Below are 24,690 nucleotides of genomic sequence, written 5' to 3'. Positions count from 1 at the left end.
CTAAGGAAACAAAAAAAATAAGCCCACCTTATTTCAGTAAGGGAGAATCAAACTCCTGTCTGGACTCTGACCACTTTAACACTAAATACAGACACATAGAGGACCAAGATTATAGCTTGGCAATTTCTAAAAGCTTTGAGAAGCTTATAAGAAAATGAAATTTTAAAAAAAGCTAATAGAACAGAATTCTCATGTTCTAGTTTTCACCTAGAGTTCCATCTGTCGTAGCAAATAGTTGTGTTGATATTTTTAATGTTAAAGATGTTTCCCAAGACAACCCTTCTTTCTGAACATCCCTGGAAATCCAGTTTACGGGCTATGCCAAATCAACCAATCCAAGAGTTAAAGTATAAATAAAACTTAAGTTAGTTTTAAATACTTCTAATACATATCTGCACAGGCACTGCTTTAAATTCTAGGCTGCTAGAACAATCATTGAAGACAATTACTGTAAGTAACAATGATGAACACTTAGAGAAATTTCAACAGAATTTTTGCAGTGTTCACTTACAGAACTAATTCTTTTAAGAATTAGGAAACAAGATCTAGCTGATATTAATAACAAGATAGAAGGAGAAGTTCCTCTCGTTCTTAGAGAACAGCTGCAGCATTTTTCCTCATCTGCCTTTCCCAGCAGTTCTGCTCCCTAAGACACACTGCCTCAGTGAACAACTAACAAAGGAAAAGACAAAATGCTAATATTCAGACTAAAATGAAGAACATACTAATCCTTTAAAATTATTAACTGAGATTTGAAAGAAATTTCTGTGAAAATACTTTATTTTGTAGTGCTATAGTTGGATGCAATATAAGACAAAAAATAGCCTTAAATGAAGCAATGCCATCTTATGGGGTTTTTTTCTTGCATAGGGAGGATTGCATAGGGAGGTCTTTAGCAGGTTTGTTAACAACTCCTTCTCTCCATCTGGAATTTTTTTTTCTCTTCCACTTACTTTCCACCCATCTACTCAGTCCCTCATTCTACATATTACAGCTGCAATTTTAAATTAAACATTGATTTGCTATTATACACAAGTAAGTATTAAAATAATTTTACAAAGGTCAAATTGTTGAATATGTACTGAAGTTCTTTTCTCATCAAAAGACTACAGTACTGAAAGCAGTGGACACATTTTGTAGTGGGTATTTTATGTCAATGCTTCTCATTATACCTTTTGAAGTCAGACTTAGTTTTCACTCAAGTATAAAAATAATAATTGAAAAAGAATGATAAGCTTGGAAAAGGAAATAATATAAAGAAACAAAATAAAAAAAAAAATCTAAGCTCTGCTGACTATCAGGACCACAATTTGAGGTTAGGAAGGTGATAAAAGGCTTTGCCAAATACAGTCTTAAAATATGCTTCCAGGTTCTATTCATAAATAAGAAAGCCTGATTGCTTATCATGTCCATTACTCTTTATTATTAGTGGAAATGCAGACTGCTTCTTATATTGTGTATTATTATAATCACAATACTTAGCATACTGTGTATTATTATAATCACAACATAAAGGCCTAAAACTAACTTCGGTTCTTTATTCTCCATTAAAGGACATGCATTAGTTTTAAATCTCTCCTTCTATTTATGACACTCAGAACTGCAATTTTGTGTTACAAAATAAGAATTTTCCATATTTAGACAAGCTACTTTATAAAGAATAGTATCAGTCTTCAGAAAATGTGAGGCAGGATACACATAATTCAGGTATACAACAAGGTCAATACACACAAAGACCTGGTATTAAATACACATATCTGCTCTATCCTAAAACTTATCTATACAAACTAAGAGGGACAACAAACCTCAACAAAATTTTGCATCAACTTGGCAATAAGCACATTATTTTTACTACACTAAATTATGTAACTGTCTATTTCAATTTCACATTTTTTTTAAAAATATAAGCTGTATACAGTGCTAATGTAGATACTACACATACTGAAAAGGAACATCATGCAAAGAAGTACAGACACTAGAAAGCACGTTTTCTAAGATTCACACAGAGTGTGAACTGAATTGTAACTCATGTGAGCAAACAAATGAACTAAACTTGAGTATTACACAATAACTAATCTAAACTTTGTTGCACTTGTAAAGCAGTAATCTGTTAGCTCTTAACTGGAAAAAATAAAAAGGAGTCTGAGAAATTGTACTATTTTATTTGGATACTTCCAAAATTCATTGAACATTGTCATGACACGGCATTTGTAAAGTTGGCAGTAATGAAAAAAACCACAACATTTGGCTATATAATGAATTCATTATTTAGAAAGAAATATTTTTCACTTAACTCACAAAGCTAAGTAACTGACATACAGGAGTTATTTGCACAATATAACGAATTCCTTATTACAAAATTCAGATGTGGGATTAAGCCAGTGTAATTCAACAACCCCTTTTTATACTGCAGCAAGTTTTATAAATTGAAGTAATATCTGCTTTCAAATTTTGACCTACTATCCCAAATAAAGAAATAAATGTTTCATCTTGTTTAAAATGCTCCAAAATTATTCTTTAAACAAATTATTTTTCAAATTTTACGTTTTTTCCATTCTGGCTTGTCTGTTTCATCATCTTCTGGTTCCACTTCTGCAAAAACTGTTTTTGGCTGTGTTCTAGAAAACATTAAAAATATTAAAATAGTGGTCAGACTACAGAAATTTATTAGAAACTGTATTAGACAGGCATTAGACACCAACAAAATAGATACATAGACACACTTTCAAAAAAAAGACCATACTAGGCTTGACCATTTCTTATTTTTGACAATAACCTATCAACTAACCTCCTCAGAAAACCTGAAGCTCACAGACAAACAAACACAATAAACACACCCGTCTTGCAAGTATTATTTCCTCATTAGCTTACAATCAGTATCTGTATATTTCATTAATAAAATTAAGACAGAAGTGAGGAACAAATACATTTAATTCCACGCTAGAAAAGCAGAACCACTGGCCTCCTCATTCCACGACTTTTTGAAAAGAAACTTCCATTTTGATACACTGTAGAACAACAACAGCCAGTAAGTGAAAACAGAATAGCGAAGCCAGGTTTCTGGCTAAGCCTATGCATGAAAAAAAAGCTTCTTCCCCAGAGACTTTATCTAACACTACTGTAACATAAAAAATGTAATGATCTTCATATGAGATCACAGTATATCTGACAGTCAAAGTTGATGGTATCAATTCCTCCACTCTTTGTGTGAACTTTAAATACCACTTAAACTTAACAAAAGTAATTGTTCACTTTCTAAATGAACACAGTATCAAGTAGCAATTCAATAAATTGTTTGGACATTCAGTTCCCTTGTTTTATACTTTAACAACTGCATGATCCCCTTTTCCAACTTAATTCTCAGCACAGTCACTGCAGAGCTGAAACTATCATATTTCTGATGCTGGTTGTGCTCAACTTCTCAACATGACAAAGTATAAAATGCACCCAAGGCAGTCACAATCTCATTACTATATTAATGAATGTTTTTGTATCAGTCTAAGGATGTGAAGCATTATTATTATAATAACTGTTATTTGGCAAGCTCTACAGAATGCATAAACCTTACCAAAATCGTGCCTGCCTTACGTAGCACAATAGGCAAAAATCCCATGTTGCCTCTGACTTGTAATAGCAAGCCATCGGCTCTTACGGAGCAGGTTCTCCATTTGTTAAATATGTGACACAAATAGGTTCAAAATCACCAAAACTAGTCAAAGACAACTCCCCTTACATGCACGATCTTTCTATTGCCCTGACGCCCCTCCATCCTCCAAGCTTGCCGTGGAGGAAAGGGTCATGGTGATAATTCCAGAGATGGCCCTACTGAAGAACTCCGACTGGGACGTGGTCCCTGGGTGCAGGCTGTAGCAGATCTTGCACCCAGATGAGGACCTATACTGTGGAAGTTACATGAGTCCTTCTACTGCCCATGGAAAGCATAAATGAGATTAAAAATACTTTCCAGTTCTAAAATACTTATATAAACTCTACTTAACCCATTGCTGAAGAAAGAAGTTAGTGGGGGGGAAAAAAACGGGAAAAAAATCAGCATTGAATCTAAAACAGACACCAGGGATGAAGGCCTTATTGGCTGAATACTGTATTTTGCTAGCTGCTGAAAAGGAAGAATGTATGGAATCTTCTCTCTTTTTCTGATAAAGACATACTGACAAAGGTTTATTTAGCCCATTTTAGCAATGTACCCTCCTTTCACCACAATAGATGAAAAGTATCTAAATGTCCTCTAGGATGATCTCCATATTAAGAGTTTCATTAGTAAAGCACAACTAAGCATTTCCAACTTAGAGGAATGAATAAATTTGTGAAACAAACAGCAAAACCTCAGTTTTTTCCAGGATATGAGTAGCCCTGAAAAAAGGTGCAGACTTCAGAAAAGGTCTACTCGATATAGGAAAGCTGAGATAGGGGAAGAAGGAGAAAAAAGAAAAAAAAATGGAGAGAAATTGTACCATAATCTAGCAGTATTCAGCTAAAGCAAAAATATGCAGAGGAAGTCAAGTCTGCTTGCTACCTCACTTTTTAAAATTACCATGAAATAGCTATAGCCTCAGCTGAAATGTAAACTGTTCCGCCTCCACAAGCTACATAGCTGTAACTGGGGCACCTAGGGTGATTCATATGCTTGACCATTTTAAAACACTGGTTTTGTTATTGCTTTATCAGCAGTGATCATTTAATCTAATTTAAACACAGTTTTTTTCTGCTTAGTAACTGCAGCAAATGTAGGAGTTTGCTGTATGATTAAAATTCTTAGAAAAATTATCAAAACAAGTTTTCTTCTATTAAGTATTCTTATTTCTGAGGGCTGTGTTCTTTTTCCCCATCAAATTTCTCAGTTTTATTTATACTTGATTTTGGGCATTGATTTCAGTTTGTTAGGGATCTGTTTGGCAGAATATTCTCCCATGGCAGAATACTATGGAGGGCAAAGGGGCCCAAGGAAAGCTGGTTGATATTTCATGAAATCTCCTCAAAACAGATTACATTTCATCTGCAGAAAGTACAGCCTGGCAGTAGCCTGGCATGGATGCATATGGATCTGACTGTGATAAACCACAAACTCCAAAAGGGAAGAACACAAAGCAGGCAAGGACACCCTTAGCTAAGAGGAACAGACGCATTACATGAACACAGAGGAACAGAGTTAGGAGAGCCAAAGCTTACATGGAATTGAAACGGAAGAGAAATGTGAGAGGTAAGAACAAAGGATTTCTACAGCTAGACTGATGGCCAAAGGAATGTGAAGGAAAATGTGCTTTATTGAGCAGGTAAACCAGTAACATAGCATATAGAAAAGGTCAAGATACTTGGTGCTTTTTTCAGCTCCATTTTCCCTGAAAAGGTCTGTCCTCAGGCCTGCAAGCACTCCTACACTATAGCAGAGTCTTTGGTAGGGACTGAGACATTTCCAACAAGAAGAGGAAGACAAAGTTTGTAGGTCATTGGACATGTAAAGATCCATATCACATGGGTGGATCCAGAGGTTCTGAGGGGGCTGGCCCATGTCATTGCAAGGACATTCTGTCATCGCTGAGATGAAATGGTGACTGGGAGAGGGTCCCAATGGCTAGAAAAAGTAATTATCATCTTCGTGAGGGGCAAAGGGAGGATTTGGGGAATTACACAACCTCAATTTGCAGGAAAGCTATGTAATGAATCCCAGTGGAAGGCATTTCCAGATATATGAAGGACATGAAGGTAGTAGGGAACAGCCAGCATGGACTTAGCAAGGGCATACTGTGCCTGGCAACCAAATTGCAAGAACAGGCTGCCCAGACCGGTGTGGGAATTTCCATCCTTGAGGATATTTAACCTTGGTTGACCAAACCCTTGAGCAACCCAAATCTAACTGTATCTCAGCAGTGAACACACTTTAAGCAGGATCTTGGACTAGATGACTTCAGGCATTCCCTTCCTACCTAAATTGTTCTATGATTCTGTGTTTCCACATGACTGTCAGCTGAAACGGCTATCTCATACACTGAAAAATGCATTCCTATCGTGGGTTATGGTAATGGGCTGCAGACAAAAATGGGAAAACAAACTAGCATGATTTATTTATACTATGTGCTTCTCTTTACTTCAGTGGTTTTCAAGATATTCAGATATGCAGACCTCTAGAAAATTTCCAGGGGCCATGAAGACTGCCCTAGTGTTACTATAATCCCTCTTTATGGGGGTTATGGGTTGTTTTTCTTAATTGCTTTTCAGAGATCCAGTAAAAGTAGCTCATTGACATGTCAGGATCACAGACTAGCAGATAAATAATACTGCAGCAGCACAACCAGCTGGACATGACAACTGCATATCAAAACATGTGACTCATGTCAAAGTAACTTCTGAAATTTGTGTTTATATTGCACTGAAACAAAGAAAAAAGATTTTCAAGCATGCATGGAAACCAGAATAATGTCATAAAGATCACTTCCAGATGGAAAAGTTAAGGTTTTCAGCATCAGGAGTTTTTTTGTTCTTTATCCCACCAACCACCTTGACTCTTTTCTAAATCTCGGGGCTTCCCTCTCAAAATTACCAATTTACAAAATAATATTTAGGATAAATATATCAATGCATGCCAACAAGGCTGCTATTACAAGACATTCTGCTTAGTCCTGATTTGTCATCTAACAATACTCAAGCCATTACATGACTAACACTTCACAGACTGGCACTGTCCTTGAGAAAAAGTTCAGTGAACACAACACAGCTACAGACTACTCTTCCTTCAAGTCATTCCCTTTTGACAGTGACAAGCAGCAATGAAAAAGACTGCAAAATAGGGGTAACATCAGTGAAATGAAAGGTATTCTCAATAACTCCAGTTTACCTTGTTGAGAAGGGAAATTTCACCCTCACTTTCTCTCTGGTACAGAAGAAAGCTGCATCTGATTAGGCACTCAGCTACAATGCTTAGTAATTCCTGCTGATCCTTCAGAGGGACATCTGAAGTCATTATAGTATATCTGTACAGCTGTGTTAAAACAAACAGCTCAGAAAGAATGTAATTTTCAAACATTTACAACTGATGCCTCAAGTTCTTTCCTGTAGTTCTTTACTTGAAATCTTCAATCTGTCCTTCCTTTCCTTTCATTCCAGCGGAATAGCTCTTGCCAAGGACTCTAACAAGCCTTTTCCTGAGAAATCTCAAGATCTTTTCCTTATCCTCATCCATTATGACTTTTCTGATGTGTTGATCAACATCTTATCTGACACTTTATTCACATTGAGCTTCTGTGACGTGTCATCTCCTGACTCAGCGTGTACTTCTTATCACCCCCAGTATCCTTTTCAACAGCATCTGTTTTTCACCCATTCTTTTGCCTCTTACGTACTTCCCCCTCCTTTTTGGCTCAAAAGTCAGGGGGAACAGAAAGGTCAAGCTAATGATAACAAGCTTAAAAAGTTTTTCAAGTCATAAATAATACAAATGAATATGCAGCTTCAAGAGTAAATTATTCACCTTTAACTCCAAAAAAAGAGATCTATTTTTACATAGAATGCATAAACTAACAGAAGTCATGCATTTCTTAGAAAATTTATTGAAGTGAAAATCATAGGATCAGAGAATGGTTTGGGTTGGAAGGGACCTTCAAGACGATCCACTTCTAACTCCTCTGCCATGGGCAGGGACACCTTACACCAGACCAGGCTGCTCAGAGCCTCCTCCAGCCTGGACTTGAACACTTCCAGGGATGGTGCATTTACAGCTTCTCTGAGCAACCTGTTCTGTGCCTCACTACACTGTGAATAAAGAATTTCTTTGTAACATCTAATCTAAATCTCTCTTTTTTTAGTTTAAAACCATTTTCCCTTGTCCAGTCACTACCCCCCTGCACAAAAGTCACTCTCCCTCATATACAATTAAAAAAAACATTAAATCTGTTAACTGATTGAGAATGATGTAGCCACTATGGATCAGAATCAGACAAATCAATCCAGTCGTCATATTCCAAGTTATGAAAACTGATTAACCAGAAAAGAGCATTTCTTAATCTTCACAGTCTAAAACTATTTAATAACTGTCACTGGAGAAAATGAAGTAACTATAGTTTCCTTACACATTTTCTGAAGAAGGAGAATGAAAACTTTATGTGCACAGACAGCACAGGACCAAAAGCCTTGTCAAACAAAAGATATATCAAGTGGATAGTTTTATACCATGTTTTAAGTAAGAATTTACTATGAGAAATGTGGAAAAACTGGTAGCAGAAGAATAAAGTAGTAAAAGAATAAACACTATTTAAAAAAAATGGAACATACTGGATGTTTGGCTTTTAGGTCTTAAGACAGTATATGATTTTAAAAATGTATCAGAATATCACCTTTCCTAGATCTATAGTGTAACTTATGCTACAGCTAAAGCACCTGTCCTGTATACAAACCAGTACTGCATGATAATTTGCATCAATTACTTGCAATTTGCATATTTTATTAAATATAAGTCTGTGAGTACATCTGTAAAATGCATTTTATGTACAGGTTAAATATCCATGCTTCATAAAATCAGATGTAGGATATAATTATAATAGCATATATTATCGTATTTTATATATTATATTATAATAGCCCGGCTTTATGTGGCTGTTAATATAGTCCTGAATTCCTTAAAACTAAGAACATGACACAATCAAGTTTCTGCATTTCATTGTCTTAGGTATTATTAGTATTATTATTAGTGCTGGGTTATTATTATTATTATTATTGTCATTGTTGTTGTTATTAAAAATGTTATTATTGTTTGGGAGTTTTTTAATGTTCTTTGCAGAGAGTGTATCTGAAATTGAAGCTTTTAAAGCAAGGATGATGGCTTGAGGCTCTCATCGTCACCAGGATGAGATTTATCAGCTGACAAAGCCATCAAGGCAGCATGCTGCTGGCTGCAGTCCAATTCCCCCACATACACATCACCGTCTGGTGTGTAAGTTAATAGCAGTCTGGATTTGCATCCTGCCCACTTCTCAGCCAGCTCTCCTCTTCCCCTGCAGCCACATCTTTAACAAGGAACTGTAATGAGATCTGGCCACCTGACACAGTAAGCCTCCTCTAACACAGCTTTGTTTTAAAACTTTCATGTCTACTACACTGCAGGTGTTGGGGTTGAAACTTAATATACAATCAATGAAGTCAGTAAGCCAAAAATATGCTGACGTATCTATCTACCTGATGGAATGTGTGGTTGTATTTACTTTTGAGGATGGATTCCTCAAATAAAACCATATGCCTCCACATTTGGAATATATTTCCTCTCTTGCAATCAAACAACTAAAAATCAGTATTTAACATATTCATTACAACAATTGCTACAGAATTAGGCTTTCAAATATCCCATCTTGGGGACCAAGAGTGATACTCAACAATGCACTGGTTTGATGTAGAACACCAAATGCCATACTTACCAATTACCAGTGTACCATACCTATTAATTACCTGCTCAAAGCCAGGCTGGGTCACTGACATTCTCAAGCTGCTTTAGAACTGCTATTTAGTTATCTTTGTAAACATATGGGTCAAGCCAGAAAACAAATATCATCATCCAAAGGCTGTGATTCTGTGGGGCTACCAAGGTTTTACCACAAAAATCTTGAAAAGGCTCTTTAACTTATGGAACACCTGAAAACTTATTTCTTTATGTTGAATTTTTGGTAGGAGATTTTATCAGCTTTTAATTTTTATCAGCTGCAATTTTTAACATTGCTGTACCTCTAAAACCAAGTTAATTCAGGCAGTTACTTGGGTCCTCATGTGGGAAAAATTCGGATAAAAACTTATGACAGATGAGAAATCATCCTGTCATAACACCACATAAATATTTTGAAAGTTTAATCTAAGAATCAGTCAGAACTACAGGGTGTGTTGGAAAATCATCTCACTATACCAATGGACAGTACCCTATTAAAAGGCATATTGCAGTTTAAGACACTGATTTGGAGAAGATTCTAAACTCAAATCACTTTGAAGGCTTTAAAATAACTTCTAGCACTGGCAGGTATATTTTAGAAATAGAAATGTGAAATTTCAACAATTTAACCTCCTAGAAACTTATATCTTTATAAAAGAGTATATTTTTGTTTTAGATATTTGTGGCAGCAATCCAAAAAAGTCAAAGTATAGCATTAAAAACATCTATTTTAACTAAACTCCTACTGGCCTCCAGAAATATTACTTGTATTCTTAATTGTTTCCTTACTTAGCATATGCTGGAGCCACCCAGTATGGATTTTCCTCCGCTTCCTTTGCGTGACGTAAAATGGCCTCTCGAGGATTGCTGTCATCTGTCTTGTCCAGGGCAATGTTCTTGACTATATATGATGACAGGGTGACCCCGTGAGTCCCAACACGGCCACCACGACCTGTGGCATGAAGAAAAAAATATTTAAGAAATATGCAGAGCCTGCAATGGTGATCTGATACAAAGAGGTTATTTAATGCTTTAGGAAGGGTTTAACTTAGGGCTGCGTTCAGGTGGGTGTTTTACCAACTACGTAACTCAAAGTAAGCCATTATAATTACTAATTTTTTGCAGGCAAGACAATGAGACATCAATGTCTTAAAGTGCTGAACACTGCCCATACATCTACAGTACAGAGATGACATACAGAGTACAGTCATCACCCAAAAAATGCAAATCCAAATGAGTGTAGAACCAAAACATGACGGCCCCTTTGGCATACAACAGTTCAAAATTATTATGCCTAGATTACCTGCTCCTGCTACTGGAGGTTCAGGTTTGTGAGACTTCATGGGGTCCAATCTATCCTTCTCCAGCTGTTTCCTCGTGCTTCGTTGTCGTGGTTCACGGAACATTGGAAGCGCATGGGCTGAAGGGTCACAGTTTGGACAAAATGAAATGTTAGAAATTCCATTTTCTTTTTAACATTTTAAGTACGAAGAGTTGGATTCTTTCTTGCAGTGGAAGAGGTATCAGGAGCAGCCTCCCAGTAATCCCATATCCAAACAGTGGTTTACTGAGCTGTGTTTTCAGGCATTTCTTTCTGCTGAATTTTCAGCAGATGAAAACAGTCAGATATCAGGGTTCTTTCAGGCAGGAGCCTCTCATCTGAAATACTGTTTGCACAGTTTATGCATATTTCATTCATACCTCTGTCAACATTAGCATTGTGACCTATCAGTTACTCTTTTCTGAACTTCTCATGTTTCTTCAGCTTTCTCATATTCTAAGAGCATGACAAGGTGCTTGATACGTTTTTGGATAAGACAAAGAGTGGAGCAGAAACCCCTCAATGATTCCAAATGTAATTTTATGCTCATGAAGTCATAATCATGTTCTTTTTTAAATAATAAGATTAATTGCCATTGGAAAAATATCATAAGTGTGAAAGTCTGGCTAAATTGTCAGGATTTAGAACTTCTATTTCCTCATTAAAGTGTTATCTTCAGTCACAGTAATGGCTTTGATCCACTCAGACAAGAGAGTCATTTATCAGCAACAGAGAAACACCATGTTAATAGGCATGGCTTTCTTGCAGAGAGGTTTAGATCTCACATGCAGGTGTGCTCATTGCTGCTGTTTCCCAAAACCTGGGAAATTGTGTAGCCATCAAATCCAATAATGGCAAAAAATAACCAAACAAATCTTAAATTTAGGAACATCATCTCTATATTGAATAAAAAAACCCATCAGGAACTTATCAGCTTGAGCTTTCAGCTTGTTTCTGTAAGCCTGTTCAATTTATTAGACTGAATGAAGTCACAGCCTGGTGACACACAGCAGATCTTTGGAAACAAATGTTTAAGTTTTATTTTTGCAGATTTCATTAAGTATAAAATGCCAGGGACAATTTTCTGGCAGGCACTAAGCTTGATCAGTTTCCACAGAGCATCTGAGGTGACTAATGCACAGATCCAAGCCTTTGCCATTTGTGGAGTCAAGGTTGTCTAAGGGAAAACCATGCTGTGTATTCCTGTGTTTTAAAAGTGACACTTAATCCCTTAAAACAACATTCCTGCATTTTAAGTAGCCATTACGGGCCATTCTGATATTAAAGAGCAACAAGAAATCTGATCGGGGAAAAATAACGTAGAGAAGAAGAGAGGGGAAAAGAAAAGAGAGGGGGAGAAAAGAAAAAAGAGGTGGAAAAAAAGAACTAAAAAGGGGTCAGTTCACTTTGCAAAAGTACTTCAGAGATCTTCAGGTCTTCCCAGGTCTATCTGTAAACTTAACAGACACCTAACCTCTGAAAAGTTTCCAAAATATGCAAAAAAGAAAATTTGCTGAGCAAATCCTTAGAATATTTTTCTGCATTGATGTATGTGGAAGGATCTTTGTTTAGTTTCAAAATTATGTGGAAGAAACAGCTAATCAGCTAGATCTCAGTGATAAAATCCCAAAAATTTGCATAACTGGGACCTATACCTTTCAATGACATTTATAAAAGTCATTGAACACACAAGTTCCACTGGATTTTAAGCAGAATTTGCTTTAAAAAAATCATAAAAGTTCTTTAGACTATAAACACTAATGACAGTGCACACAAAGGATTACAGTGAAGGATGTTGTAAGGATGGATCAAGAGCACTCAATGAGGATAAATACCCCTGATCTTTGGTAGTTGCTACTTAAGTTTAAGCTCCCAAAAACTGGAGCTGGACATCTCTAGCAGTAAGGTAGGTTGGAGACAGCTGTGGCTGGAAAGTGCCCAAGATGGGAACCCAGAACTGAAGTGCCTTGATATGAGTCTAGTTACCAAGACTGCCTAAACCTCCTCATTCTAAATCTCTTTTTGTTTATTATGGTGCCAAACAACTTGTTTGTTTTATAGAGAAATGGTTTTAGTATGTGTAAAACCAAGACTACTAGAAATTAGAACTGAACACCCCAGAACTGGAAGAGGATGAAGAGAAGCAGGACACCACAACCACGTGACTATTCTCATTTCACATGAGGAAACACTACACAGGGCAATGCAAATGGGAACAGTGAAGATCTCTCTGTTAATTCCCTCATTCCACTGTAAAATCTGTTGCTGGAAAAAGGCAGATCATTGAACATTTTATAGCAGCAATGATAACTATTTCTTATATGTCAGTGATCCTTACTACAAACATAAGCGCTCAAAAATCCCTGAGGCTAGGGATAGTTAAGCTATTTAAAACCCTGTATAACTTTGGTACGTTATAAATTTTGAAAAATCATTTGCTGTTTGTTCAAGACCTATGTCCCATCTCTGATTTTGTCACTGGTACTGCGAAGTGGCAAAACTCTCCCTAAATCCATCTACATTCTTCAATTACGTTATGGAAAACTAAAGCTGTAAAAATGCTCCAAAATTTTTGAGGCATTCAGGAGCGCCATAATGAAGAAACCAACCATTATTAACAACTTTACAGAGCATACAGATTAGATATACCTTACTGTTTGTTGAACACTATAAAAAATCTGTATGAAGCACCAATATATGACACCAGTGATCAATGCTTAATGAAAGACTGGTTTTTAGAGGAAAAAAAATAAAGCTAAACAATCTGAAAATAATTTCAAACCCAAGAATGAGCTAAGGATTCTACTATAAAGACATGTTTAAATTTCTTACGTGTTATAATGTAATCCTGCGTGAGAGTCTCTGCTTGTCTCTCTTTTCGTTTTGTTTTGACCACACATAATTTTGCTCCCCTAGGAGGAAACAGAGCAGTTCAGTTAGTCTGTTTATACCAAACAGAAACCAGTTTTTATTCAAGACAGTCTCAACAAAATTATACAGCACTCTAAATATTCATGAATGTGTGTATCTTTGCCTTCTCATGCTCACGTGAAGGAGGGTAGGGAGATTACAGTGTTTCTGTTATAGAGCAGTTTATATGACATGCAGAAATAAGGGTGGAAGATTCATTTCACACTTCATTTGTCCACAGTACTTTAGTGTGCACATTGGAAGTGCTGCTCTCCAAACTTGGGAACTCATTTGCTCCTGATATAATTCTTCCTAGGCAGGAGAGTTGGCCATTATCTAACCACAGGTGCCTGTAACACTGAGGTAGGAAAGACTGCATAAGCCTAGCTGCAGCAAGATTGATTTAAACCAGTGGTATTTACCTCCTCATGGTAAATACCAGGAAATAAACCAGGCACAAAACTGCGCTAGGACTTTGTGGTCCGAAAAATGATGACCATTTCCCATGTTATCTGAACTGCCAAAATCAGAAAAATAAAACTTATTTCTGATGCTCTTGTAAACCAGAGTTTATCTTCACACGGAAGAGCCCAGGTGACAGTAAGTATCCAGAAAGCATGAATTCAAGTTTGGTTTAGGATGCCAGCAAAACAAAGATACCACATACATAGGAAGAACACCTTATTTATTCCACTCAGTATCAATGAATAGTACATTTCCTCTCAGCTGACAGGAAGGAAGAATGCTCCACTTCTCAAGCCAATCCAGATGGCAAAAGAAAATTGATCACAAAACAAATATTTATACGCCCTCTACTTAGGCCCTCTTGATCCTAGGTTGGCAAGTCACTATCTGATAAATCAGTACCATCTTTCCCTTAGATGTACAGACAAAATCCTCATGTGATAAATGAGGGTGGTGAAGAAGACTAATAGAAAGGTGGGGATGTGTTTCCTGGCTTTGCACATTGTCAAATTGGGTCTTCCAGCATTACTTCATTAGCACTGAAGTCTGATGCTTCTAAACAAGATTTTTACTTCAGAAAGAAAATATGCATTAAGAAACCTGAATACAATACAAAAACCTAAATACAATAAGTACCCACTCAGTAACACTTTCTCAGCAACCTCCAACAGACAGGATGAAAGGTTGCTCTTCCTGCAGATTTCATGCAATTAAAAAAAATGAAAGCATTTGTAAATTCAGGTAGAACAGCCAGTATACTGCAAAGGAAAAGCCCAGTGGAAAAAATGCCACTCTTTATCAGCAAACATTTTGGGTTATTTTTTCTCTTTCTACTGCTGCTGAAAAGTAGAACTCTGCAAAACAAATGTTACCAAACCAGTTTTACTCATTTCTTAGTATAATCATTGAATCACAGAATCAGGCTAAATTTGAGGGGAAAAAAAACTCATAATAAATCATGATTACATACCTCTGGCTTTTGACAGGATCATAGTACACTTTGGCTAAACCATTTCCAGTACCAACCATGATCTGGTTCAGCTTAGGATGCCAAAGGCAACGCACAACACTCTGAAACAGAGTGAGATATTGACAGACAGTTAGTTGGTCACTCATCTGGATCCTAGAATTAATATTCACATTGTCAAAGAGTGCACCTCAGTTTGGTGCGTTGCACCAAAGGCAACGCACAACACTCTGAAACAGAGTGAGATATTGACAGACAGTTAGTTGGTCACTCATCTGGATCCTAGAATTAATATTCACATTGTCAAAGAGTGCACCTCACTGTAGCAGGACCAAGCTTAAGCATATCAATGAGCATGTGAATACCTGTGAATGAATAACTCCAGAGTAGAATACAATGTAAAAGGAGTGACAACATCAGCATGTAGGCAGGGAAGGAAGTAAAAACTAGTAACAGTGTGATAACCAGGGGTTTCTACAGACTATCTGGTGTCAGGATCTTCATGGGCACAAAGAAAATGGAAAGTTAAAGAGGGATTTGAAGGAGAACAATTAAGTGTTTCAGAGATGATACAGCAATTCAGGCCCTCATGACTTTTGTACTCTTATTTTTAATTCTTAATTCTTCCACTTCATTCATCACTTTATCTGTTTTTTTCCCTTCTTGTCATACACTGATGACCTTTTCGCTTGCTGACTGCAGAAATGGAAGAGATGCTGATTTTCAATCTTGCTTCTTTCTTCCCCACAACACTAAGAACTTGGTATTTGAAGCCAATGTTTCACAGTACTGTCACTCTTCTGGTCAGCAGGGAAACTCATTTTCAGACATTAAGAGTATTGTTCTACATGTGACTTTGAATCTCCATGTCAGTACTGTTCTCAGTCTGATTCAGCAGGACAGCACAGAAACTCTAAGACTCAAACTTCTGACTCCAGAGAGCCAAAGTGGGCACAATCTGCCACAAAGGACAACACATCTCTTCAAAAAACACAAAAAAAAGTATCTATTTTTGACGGACAGTAATGCTTTAAATAGATATTGTCCAAGGCTGAAGTTGGTTTGTGCCACGCATGTAACAAATGTATCCAGAGCTAGCAAGATGCATTATCTTGTTAGTATTTCATGGAACAATGCTCCCTTTTCTAGCCTTCCCTTTCTTCTCCCTCCAACTTCCCAGTGTATGTTCCATACTATTTCTGGTTTGGTCCAGCCTCCATTTTTTTGATGCTAGCAGACACGTAACATTAAAAATATTGAAAAAATTCTGAAGCCCATTCAGCCATCATGAATTAGAACTACATTTTACCACAAGATGATGCATGACACTCTCCTAAGCTGTTTTTTCTGCTTTGTATTCTCTTTTAGGAAGAAAAACTGAGTGACATGAAGTTTCATTAATCAAACAGCCATTCTTTAAAAGGCTCCCCAGCAAAGCATCCTCCTACATACACACAACATACAACATGAAACTTGCCCATTTACTTACAGGTACAAATAAACCTGGTTTGCTTATTACAAGAAAACCACAGAACAACATTTTTAGAAGTAAACTTGAAGTACAGAATACAGAATTGCTAATAAGTTGTTGGATTTAAGTACGAGTCTTACATATTGTTATGGAATGCTCAAAATGCTAAAGTAACTCTAAAACACCAGAGCTAGAAACAAATATTGAAGGTCAAAGGTGGGTGGCCTTTTCTTTTATTAATATTTATTGCACGTGGTTAGCCAACCTTTTTAAACACTGTAGTTAATGTGGTTCTCCACTTTCTTCTGTCAAGTAAATGTATTTTATAGCATGGTAGTGGATACCAGCCAACAAAAACAAGCCTGAGACAGCGTGGCTCAGCATTGATGGGGTTTGCTGAGTTTCTAACTTGTCAAACATGCACAGCACACTTAAAACCACCATGGCACGTGCTACAGAGCAAGCAAAAGCAACTGCCATTACATGTAGGCCTATAAATCTTTCTAACCATAAAATATTCCCAGAATATAATTTGTTAAAAACTAAACAAACTCAAGTTCTGAACATGCAAGTAATTTTATCAATCCACTGGTATATAAACCTACTTTATAAGAAATAATAAAAACTACTTCTGTGGGTTTTAGATTATTTTAGAAACTGACATTTCTTCCAATATACCAAAATACTGACTCCCTGAACTATATCCTAAAAAATTTTTCCAATCATTTAATCCTAAAGAAGTCAAAATTCCAATTAACTGTACACCAAAGGGATGATTGTAGGCTAGGTCTTCATACTGTGAGGGAAGGGTAAGGAGAATCTTTATCAGACAAAAATAACTAACACTTAAAGAGCATTTATTCTTTGATGCCTCTAACTGCCTCTTTGATGTCTCTAACTGCTTCCACCTACAACAACTCAAGTAGACATCACTGGAAATGCTAAACATCATATTCCATCTCAAAGAAAGTCTCACCTCCCAGATCTCCAGGCAAATAAGTATGCTAATTGCAGATAAAGAAGTGTTTTCCTGTCTTTGCCTACGTGCGCATGTAGGTAGGTACCTATCTACTGAATTTTTCACAACACTAGAATGGCTGTGGTTGGAAGAGAGCTCTGGAGATGACAAATTCAACCATCCTTCTCCAAGCATGGTCAGATACTATAGATAGCTCAGGATATCACCCAGTTTGTTTTTTAATACTTCCCGGGATGGAAACTCAACAGCCTCTTTCAGCAACCTGTTTCAATGTACAACCAGCCCTACTATTAAAAAACCCTAAAAACCCAACCACAAACCACAAATAATTTTCTTTAATATAAAACAAGAAAAACCTATGTAGATTCTGAAAGTAAAAAATGTCAGGTCATAGCTTAGTAAATGGAAAATATCTCATAACAAAGAGGAATGATAAAATGCAGAATATTGTCACATTTGAAAAAAAGACTTCTCTGACGGCTGAATATTTTGGACACTATGCTTTTGGAGCATGAAGTCCTGGAAGCTTGTCATAAAAATCCTGAAAATAATTTTTCCATAATTTTTCCATAGACTGATCTGGCCAGCTTTGTGATTATAAGAAAATTACAAAAGATAATTACTAGTAACGATTTAAAAATTGTTTTGTACTTTTGCTATGGCAAAAGCATTAAGTTCTTCAAATTAAATAAATCTGAAAAGCCTTTGGAAATGTCTGTTCATATACAAACACAGTAGCTTGCATTGGGAAATACTATAAAAACATTGTGAAAGTATTTTTGTGAAGACAGACAGGCTTAAAATATTAAAAATACTACCCAAAAGAGAAACACTGCAAATTTACCCTCTTGATTCTCACTGTGAAAGAGGTTAAAACAGATTCAGAGGTTAAAACAGGTGCCATTGTCTGTAGGCAGTTCTGGGGTGGTTCCCAAATAGTCTCACCCCTGTCAGTCTGTTCTCACCTCTGTATTTCCGTTTGAGTCATGTGAACAGAGCTGTTGCTGCACGTAAACAGCAAACAACACCAAATAAGTCTTCTGTCAGGTTATTCTCCATCTAGGTGAGCTCACTAGGCAACTACACATACGGCTTTTCTGGTACTGAACAAGTACTAGTGCTTTGACAAGAGTTAACAGCAGTGTCTCTAAATGAGAAACTGAAGCCTCATTTTCTGTAACACAGAATGGGACACTTATTCTGGCCTAGGAATACCGCCCTGTGTTTAACAGGCACAGTGAAAAATAACTGAAGCAGATTTGTCAGCAAGCAAAAGCTAATTACCTCAACTGAAATTTTCCAGAGTACTTGGGCAACACCCTGACAGGAGTAAACAATGCAGAGAGGGCATTTTACAAGGTCAGCAAGAAAATATTTAAATGATTTGTGGCACAGGAGTGGAAAATTTACCCTCTAAGATGAAACTATGAAGGGGGTAAGGTCATGAAAACTACAGACTGATGTCAAGGACTGGAAGAATTTACCTGGATCTTTGCTTATAAAGATGGTTTGAGACTGCAGCAGGAAAGGCAAAATTCAGTTCCCTGGACCACACTTCAGATAAAAAACACTGTTGAGTGTTTTTGGAGTGTGGATAGAACCAATCCAGGATGGGAAGTGCAGTCTCAGAGGGGTCAGTACAGGTCAGGCAGGAAGGCTAATTACTTCTAGTAAGAGGGACTATGAATGGTTATAGATCACACATTAGCAGTGATTATCTGGATTGTGAAAAGCTTTGGAGAGGATGCACTGTGATAAAACATATAAAGAAAAAAACCATAAACACATCAATCAATGCTGCATCATGCAGCAAGTATTCCTAGTTCCTGTGAATTACAGACCACATACAGTCTTCACATAAATGTTACATCTTAGACTTAAAAGTTTTTTCTGCAGCATTTCAGAGCCTGAGCAGTACTTAATCTTACTAGTATCTTTTGAATCACCAAAATGGTTGCTCATAATGAGATTGCTCATTATGTAACAAAATAACAAGAACATATATAAAGAATGTCTCTTGAAAGCATTATTCACCTCTATCCTCTTTCACTCTGCTGCAAAAGATTAAGGAAAGATTCAGGTTTCTGTCCATCACTGCCTTCTTGAATTCCTATACTAACATTTTACATGTCTGAGACCTCATCTTGTACAAAACCATTGAATTGTTCTTTATTTGGTGCATTTCTGCTGAGATCCAACAAAATCTCACTAACTTTTTATGTAAACAAGCCCCATGATAACAGTTAATTTTCTTCAGTTAGCAAAATTTTATTAAACAGACATGTATGTGTGTATGCATATGGAGGTCATAATTGCAACAAGACTAGCATGATAATGATTTCACCATTTCTCAAAAAATTCCAAGAACTTTCATATTTTGGACATAAATAGGAATCACCATACACTTCTGGAGCACTTAGGTCAACAGGGTTATATTCTCTCCTTGCTACTGCAAAATGAAAAGAAAATTAGAGGGGCCATATTTTACAGTGATGTTTTAACTTCTTTTCCCTCCTTCAAGAGGTCTTAGTGTTTCTCAGTCAGGCACTGTTTTCTTTGGAAACTACCCTTTCTCCCTAAAGACAGTTAAGTTTTAAGGTTAAGTACCATGCAGTTATCTTTGAACATGAACATTTCATGTAAAGTGTATTTTCAGATAATGCATGATAATGTATCAGCTTTTTCAACTGCATTACTAAGTCTTCTCCTGCCATGCAGGCAAGAGGAAAGAAAAACGTGTTTCCATATCAGTTATGCACCTTGGAATAAACATTTTCCATTTTTCTTTCTTTTCACTTCAGGCACACATTTTCAGTCTTCTCTGGCTGTTCTTGACTTTCAACTGGCTTAAACATTTGCTCCAAAACACCAGATATGACTAATCAGTTAAGAGCAGCTATCAGACTTTTAGGCAAAGTCCACTGAATTATTGACTCCTCTCATGGCTGTTAGTACAAACTATTTAAATGAAAACACTGACAACAAATCTGCTTTGCAGACTACATGTATCTACTTCCATCCCCACATTAAACTACCCTGAGAAGCTGGAAATCTCTAGTGAATGATTCTGATGCACAGCTAATATTCATACTTTCCCTGTGCTGAATGTGCACACAACATTCCACCTGTAAACAAGGAAAATCAAAAGTGATCTTCCAAATAGCCATTAGAAAAAAATCCTGCTAAGTTCAGAAAAATACTGAAAATGGAAAGGAAACATGCTAATCCTAGGTTTTCACACATCTCTAACCTACGAAACAAGAATTCATAAGCATTTGATGTTTCTTTAAAATCTTTACACTTTAGATGAAGTTCAGTAACTCCATGGTGAAGCTGCTGATGTTTTGACAGTTGTTGGGAAATCAGGTACAAGTAAAAGAGCGTAGGCTTTGCTCTCAGCTAGCACAAGCCTTTCATAGACTGGCAGGTTTTTCTCCTGTGAATTGCCTACAGTCAAAAATTCTTAAATCAACAGAAATGAATGCAAAAGTAACCCATTATCTCCTACTTTGCTCTTGGCAAGGTCAGAAAACGAGAGATTAAATGTTCCAGCGCTTTAGTAGAAGACAATAAACACCCATGGAGGGAAGTGAGGAGTTTAGGTGGGACCTGTTTCATCAAACTTAACATGTCCACTTTTAATCTCTGGAGATCTATTCTTTAAATGTCTACAAATGTCTCCCTTTAAAGTTAACAGAGAGAAAAAAGCATTTTACAGTGGACTTCAGCTAACCTATTTGAGAGATCTATTTTAGGATGGGATAAAATCACAGTCTGAATATGTTTATTTTTTTTTTTCTGTTGATTAGAAAAGGAGCCTAGGGTGACTGGATCAGCTGTACACATCTATATTTGGTCAGGTGAATCCCTACAGCCTACAGTGGCCAAAATAGCTACAAAAGAAAAACAGAAAACTTATGAAGATCTATATTACAGCATGTTGTGCTACTTAGATGAAACTCCACAGTTCAAGATAAAGAATCCTGGTACTCATATTGAATACTCCTAGTGCAGAAAAAATACACCAGACACAAACTTCTAAAACTGCCCAACAAATCTTGAAAACCTTAGCCTCAAAGATCAAGTGTAGCTCTGGAGATACTTAAAAACTGAAGAGGGGTAAAACAGAAAAAACTGAATATTTGCCCTTGTTGCTTACCCCTTTTCTAACCTACAATCTAATAAATAATTCTGAATCTGTTCTGAAGCTATACAATAAAAAAAGTGAAAGCAGGAGCTGCTGACCTAAGAAAATATTTTCAGTCAGGAGAAGAAAAGCTTAAACAAACCTTCTCTCTTTCCCATGTGAAAGCTTTGCTTCAGTGGCTGTGACGGTATGTGATGGGCTCTGTTTGAACAGCACTGCTTGGATTCACTGCACTTGGCTGTCCAGGCAGTCAGATGAGGGACATGTCAGCAGGGAAGATAGCAAACATGTAAAATGACATTCTGACCGTGGTCGTGGATTCTGTAAGGACAGGTGACCCCAGCAGTTGCTAAGAAGGGTTTTTCTGACTGAACTGAGTCTTTATCTAAAATGTAATCACTACAAATTCCAGTCTTCCTGAAAAAAGCTTGGTCTGTCAAAATCAGGGCAAGTATGCATGCAACTAGTTTATTTAGCACATCTATTCTTTCTCCTATAAAACTGTCCTACATACAGTGAAGAACCACTTGCAGTATCTTCTGTGCTTGCAGCACAGGAGCTCAAAACGTAATAAATACTACTACTTAGGAAGCTTACAATAAATTACCTTCCAAATTAACATCATATGTTACCTAAGCTTATATTATATTTGTATTTGAGAGGGGTAAGCAATTTCAAACTTGGGCTGGATAGAGGGATGAAATCTCAGTGTAGCCTTTCAGCTTTATCTTCCATAGTTCTAGGACTTGTACATTAAGTCCTTCTGACTTAAGCAATATGTGTCCCCATAAGAGAAGGAAAATGAACAAAGTTATTTCAGGAAAACACCTCTATTTATTTAATACAGTTTTTATAAATATCAAATGTTTAGATGCCAACTGCTGAAGACAGCTTCCCACTACCACAAGATGGTTCCCTATTCCTGTTTGGTTACTAGTGCTTTTAAACAACTTCTGTAATTAGGAAAGATATTAAAGCAGAGGCTCTCAAGCTTTTCCATTTTACAATAAGGTGTGGAATCGTTTGGAAACTTCAAATATTTAGACTGCTGTGCAGTGGATACGAATCTAGTCTTTGTACAAACTTTGTCACAGACATGTTTTATGAGGCTCACAGTTTTCATTAACCAAAAAAAACCCTCTGCCATGTATTATTTTATACATCCAGCAAGAATGTATACACTACTTAGGAAAAGAGAGGAAAATTAATCATAATATACTAAAAGTCTCACAATGAGGAAAGATCAATATGCATTCTAACTTAGAGGCAGTAGAAAAGATCTGTCTCAAAGATCTCAATGATTTAAAAGAAAACACTTCTCTCACACATAGTCCATGAAGTTCAGAAACAGGCCCTGAAGATTTTTAAGAGAGTGTTTCAACACATTTTCACCCACATTAACAAATAATTTCTCTCCAGCTCTGAGCAACTGGAATTTAAATGAAAAATAAAAAAATCAGAAACCTGAAATTCAAATCCATAGTTAATAGCAATCTTATCTGCAGAAATACCATTGTTTCTATACAATTATCAAAGATCATTGATAATGATGCCAATTCCTACTGCACACTCTGAAATCTCTTTCCACTGGTGTCTTAGAGTAGAGTGGTGATAAAACAGCCATCCACCTGGCTTGCCATGCTGCTCCACCTGGAAACAGTTGGTCAGCCTCCTGGAAGCACCAGAAGAGGGGATAAAACCATGTAACTCTTACAAAACTGCTGAGTTTTAAATAATAATAAAAAAGTTAAATAACAGATTTAGAAGTATGCCATTTTCAAATGTCTGCCAAGCTGAATAACAAATGCTTCCATCTTGTTTCTGCTTTTGAGCAAAAATATGGTTAATGCATGTTCATACTATGTATGCTCTGATTTAAAAAAAAGCTGCCCACATAATAGAAATGTACTAATATTATATTTAACAATCTACTGTAAACCCCAATTGCAAAAATCTTCACATTCAAGATCCCCCTGGAGCTCTTCCAAGGAAAAGAGCCAACTGCAATAAATAAGGTGGGAAGTTAGGGAGTATCTACAATGCAGTGACCAGCTATCATTAGATTTAAAATACTCATGAGACTACAGTAGTGGAGGAAAGAATACTAATGTTTTTCCCTTGTGAAACATGACTTAAAAATGTGTGGAAATATTCAATAGAAAATGGACCAGAAATGGATAAAACTTACAATTCTCTATGTAGAAACCAGGAATATCCAAAAAAAATTTCAGAGGCCATTGTTGTAAAGAAGGATTTCAATACAGAAAACATGGATGACAATGCTGTACTACGCAACTTTCAAGGAACAGCTATAAAATACGTTTTTACAAGAGCATTGAGCCACTGAACAATATTTTCCTCTTTTGATGAATAAAGAAGTAACTTAATCAAGGTGGCAACCTGTTTCCCTTGTAACTGCAACATCTGGCATTTTCAAACACTTCGTCTGTTAAAATTACAGCCACACTTTCATCTCCATTTATCATAAAACTAAGGGAGACAACCTTCATGTGCACTCCCACTCCCTGTTACAGGGACAAAACCCTCACAGTTTATTACTTTGCATACCTCAAACCTCTAGTGACATCTTCCCTAAAACAAAGTACATGCTGCTCCAGGATACACAAAAGGCAGGACCTTGTTTTCCGTATATATATGGAAGCAGAAAATAAAAATTGACAGGTTACCACACTATAAAAGAAAACACATTCCTGTAATTCAACTCTTATAATAGAGGGTGGTCTTGTTCACTTAAAAAAACACATAAATTTACTGGGCCTTAAATAATGTATTAACTTACCTATTGTGGAAAATATGGATTTTCCTTAAAGTAAAACAAATGGCTTTGAAAAAAACCAAACCAAACCAAAACCAAAAAAAAAAAAAAAAAACCAAAAAAAAAACCAAAAAAAAAAAAAAAAAACCAAACCCACAAAACCAAACCAGAAGTTTCACAATGATTTCTTGAAGAAGTTAAAAGAATTTATTTATTTATTTTTCTTAAATAAA

General features: G+C 36.4%; 1 protein-coding gene across 1 annotated transcript in view; it reads right to left on the bottom strand.

Moving 5' to 3' along the window:
• Positions 1-1,396: 1,396 nt before the first annotated feature.
• The window catches only part of WDR70 (WD repeat domain 70), a 126,940-nt gene continuing 103,646 nt past the window's right edge, over positions 1,397-24,690 (bottom strand). The window contains exons 14-18 of the mRNA XM_038123454.1: positions 15,088-15,188; positions 13,575-13,654; positions 10,725-10,841; positions 10,211-10,373; positions 1,397-2,618 (exon numbers count right to left, since the gene is read on the bottom strand). Coding sequence (XP_037979382.1) covers positions 2,534-2,618; positions 10,211-10,373; positions 10,725-10,841; positions 13,575-13,654; positions 15,088-15,188 — 546 coding nt within the window. The 3' untranslated portion in view covers positions 1,397-2,533. The remainder of the gene's footprint in view (positions 2,619-10,210; positions 10,374-10,724; positions 10,842-13,574; positions 13,655-15,087; positions 15,189-24,690) is intronic.

This window comes from Motacilla alba, chromosome Z (genome assembly GCF_015832195.1).
Source record: "Motacilla alba alba isolate MOTALB_02 chromosome Z, Motacilla_alba_V1.0_pri, whole genome shotgun sequence".
Taxonomy (NCBI): domain Eukaryota; kingdom Metazoa; phylum Chordata; class Aves; order Passeriformes; family Motacillidae; genus Motacilla; species Motacilla alba.
The sequence above is the reverse complement of the archived record's forward strand: the minus strand, read 5'-3'. Positions and strand labels throughout refer to the sequence as shown.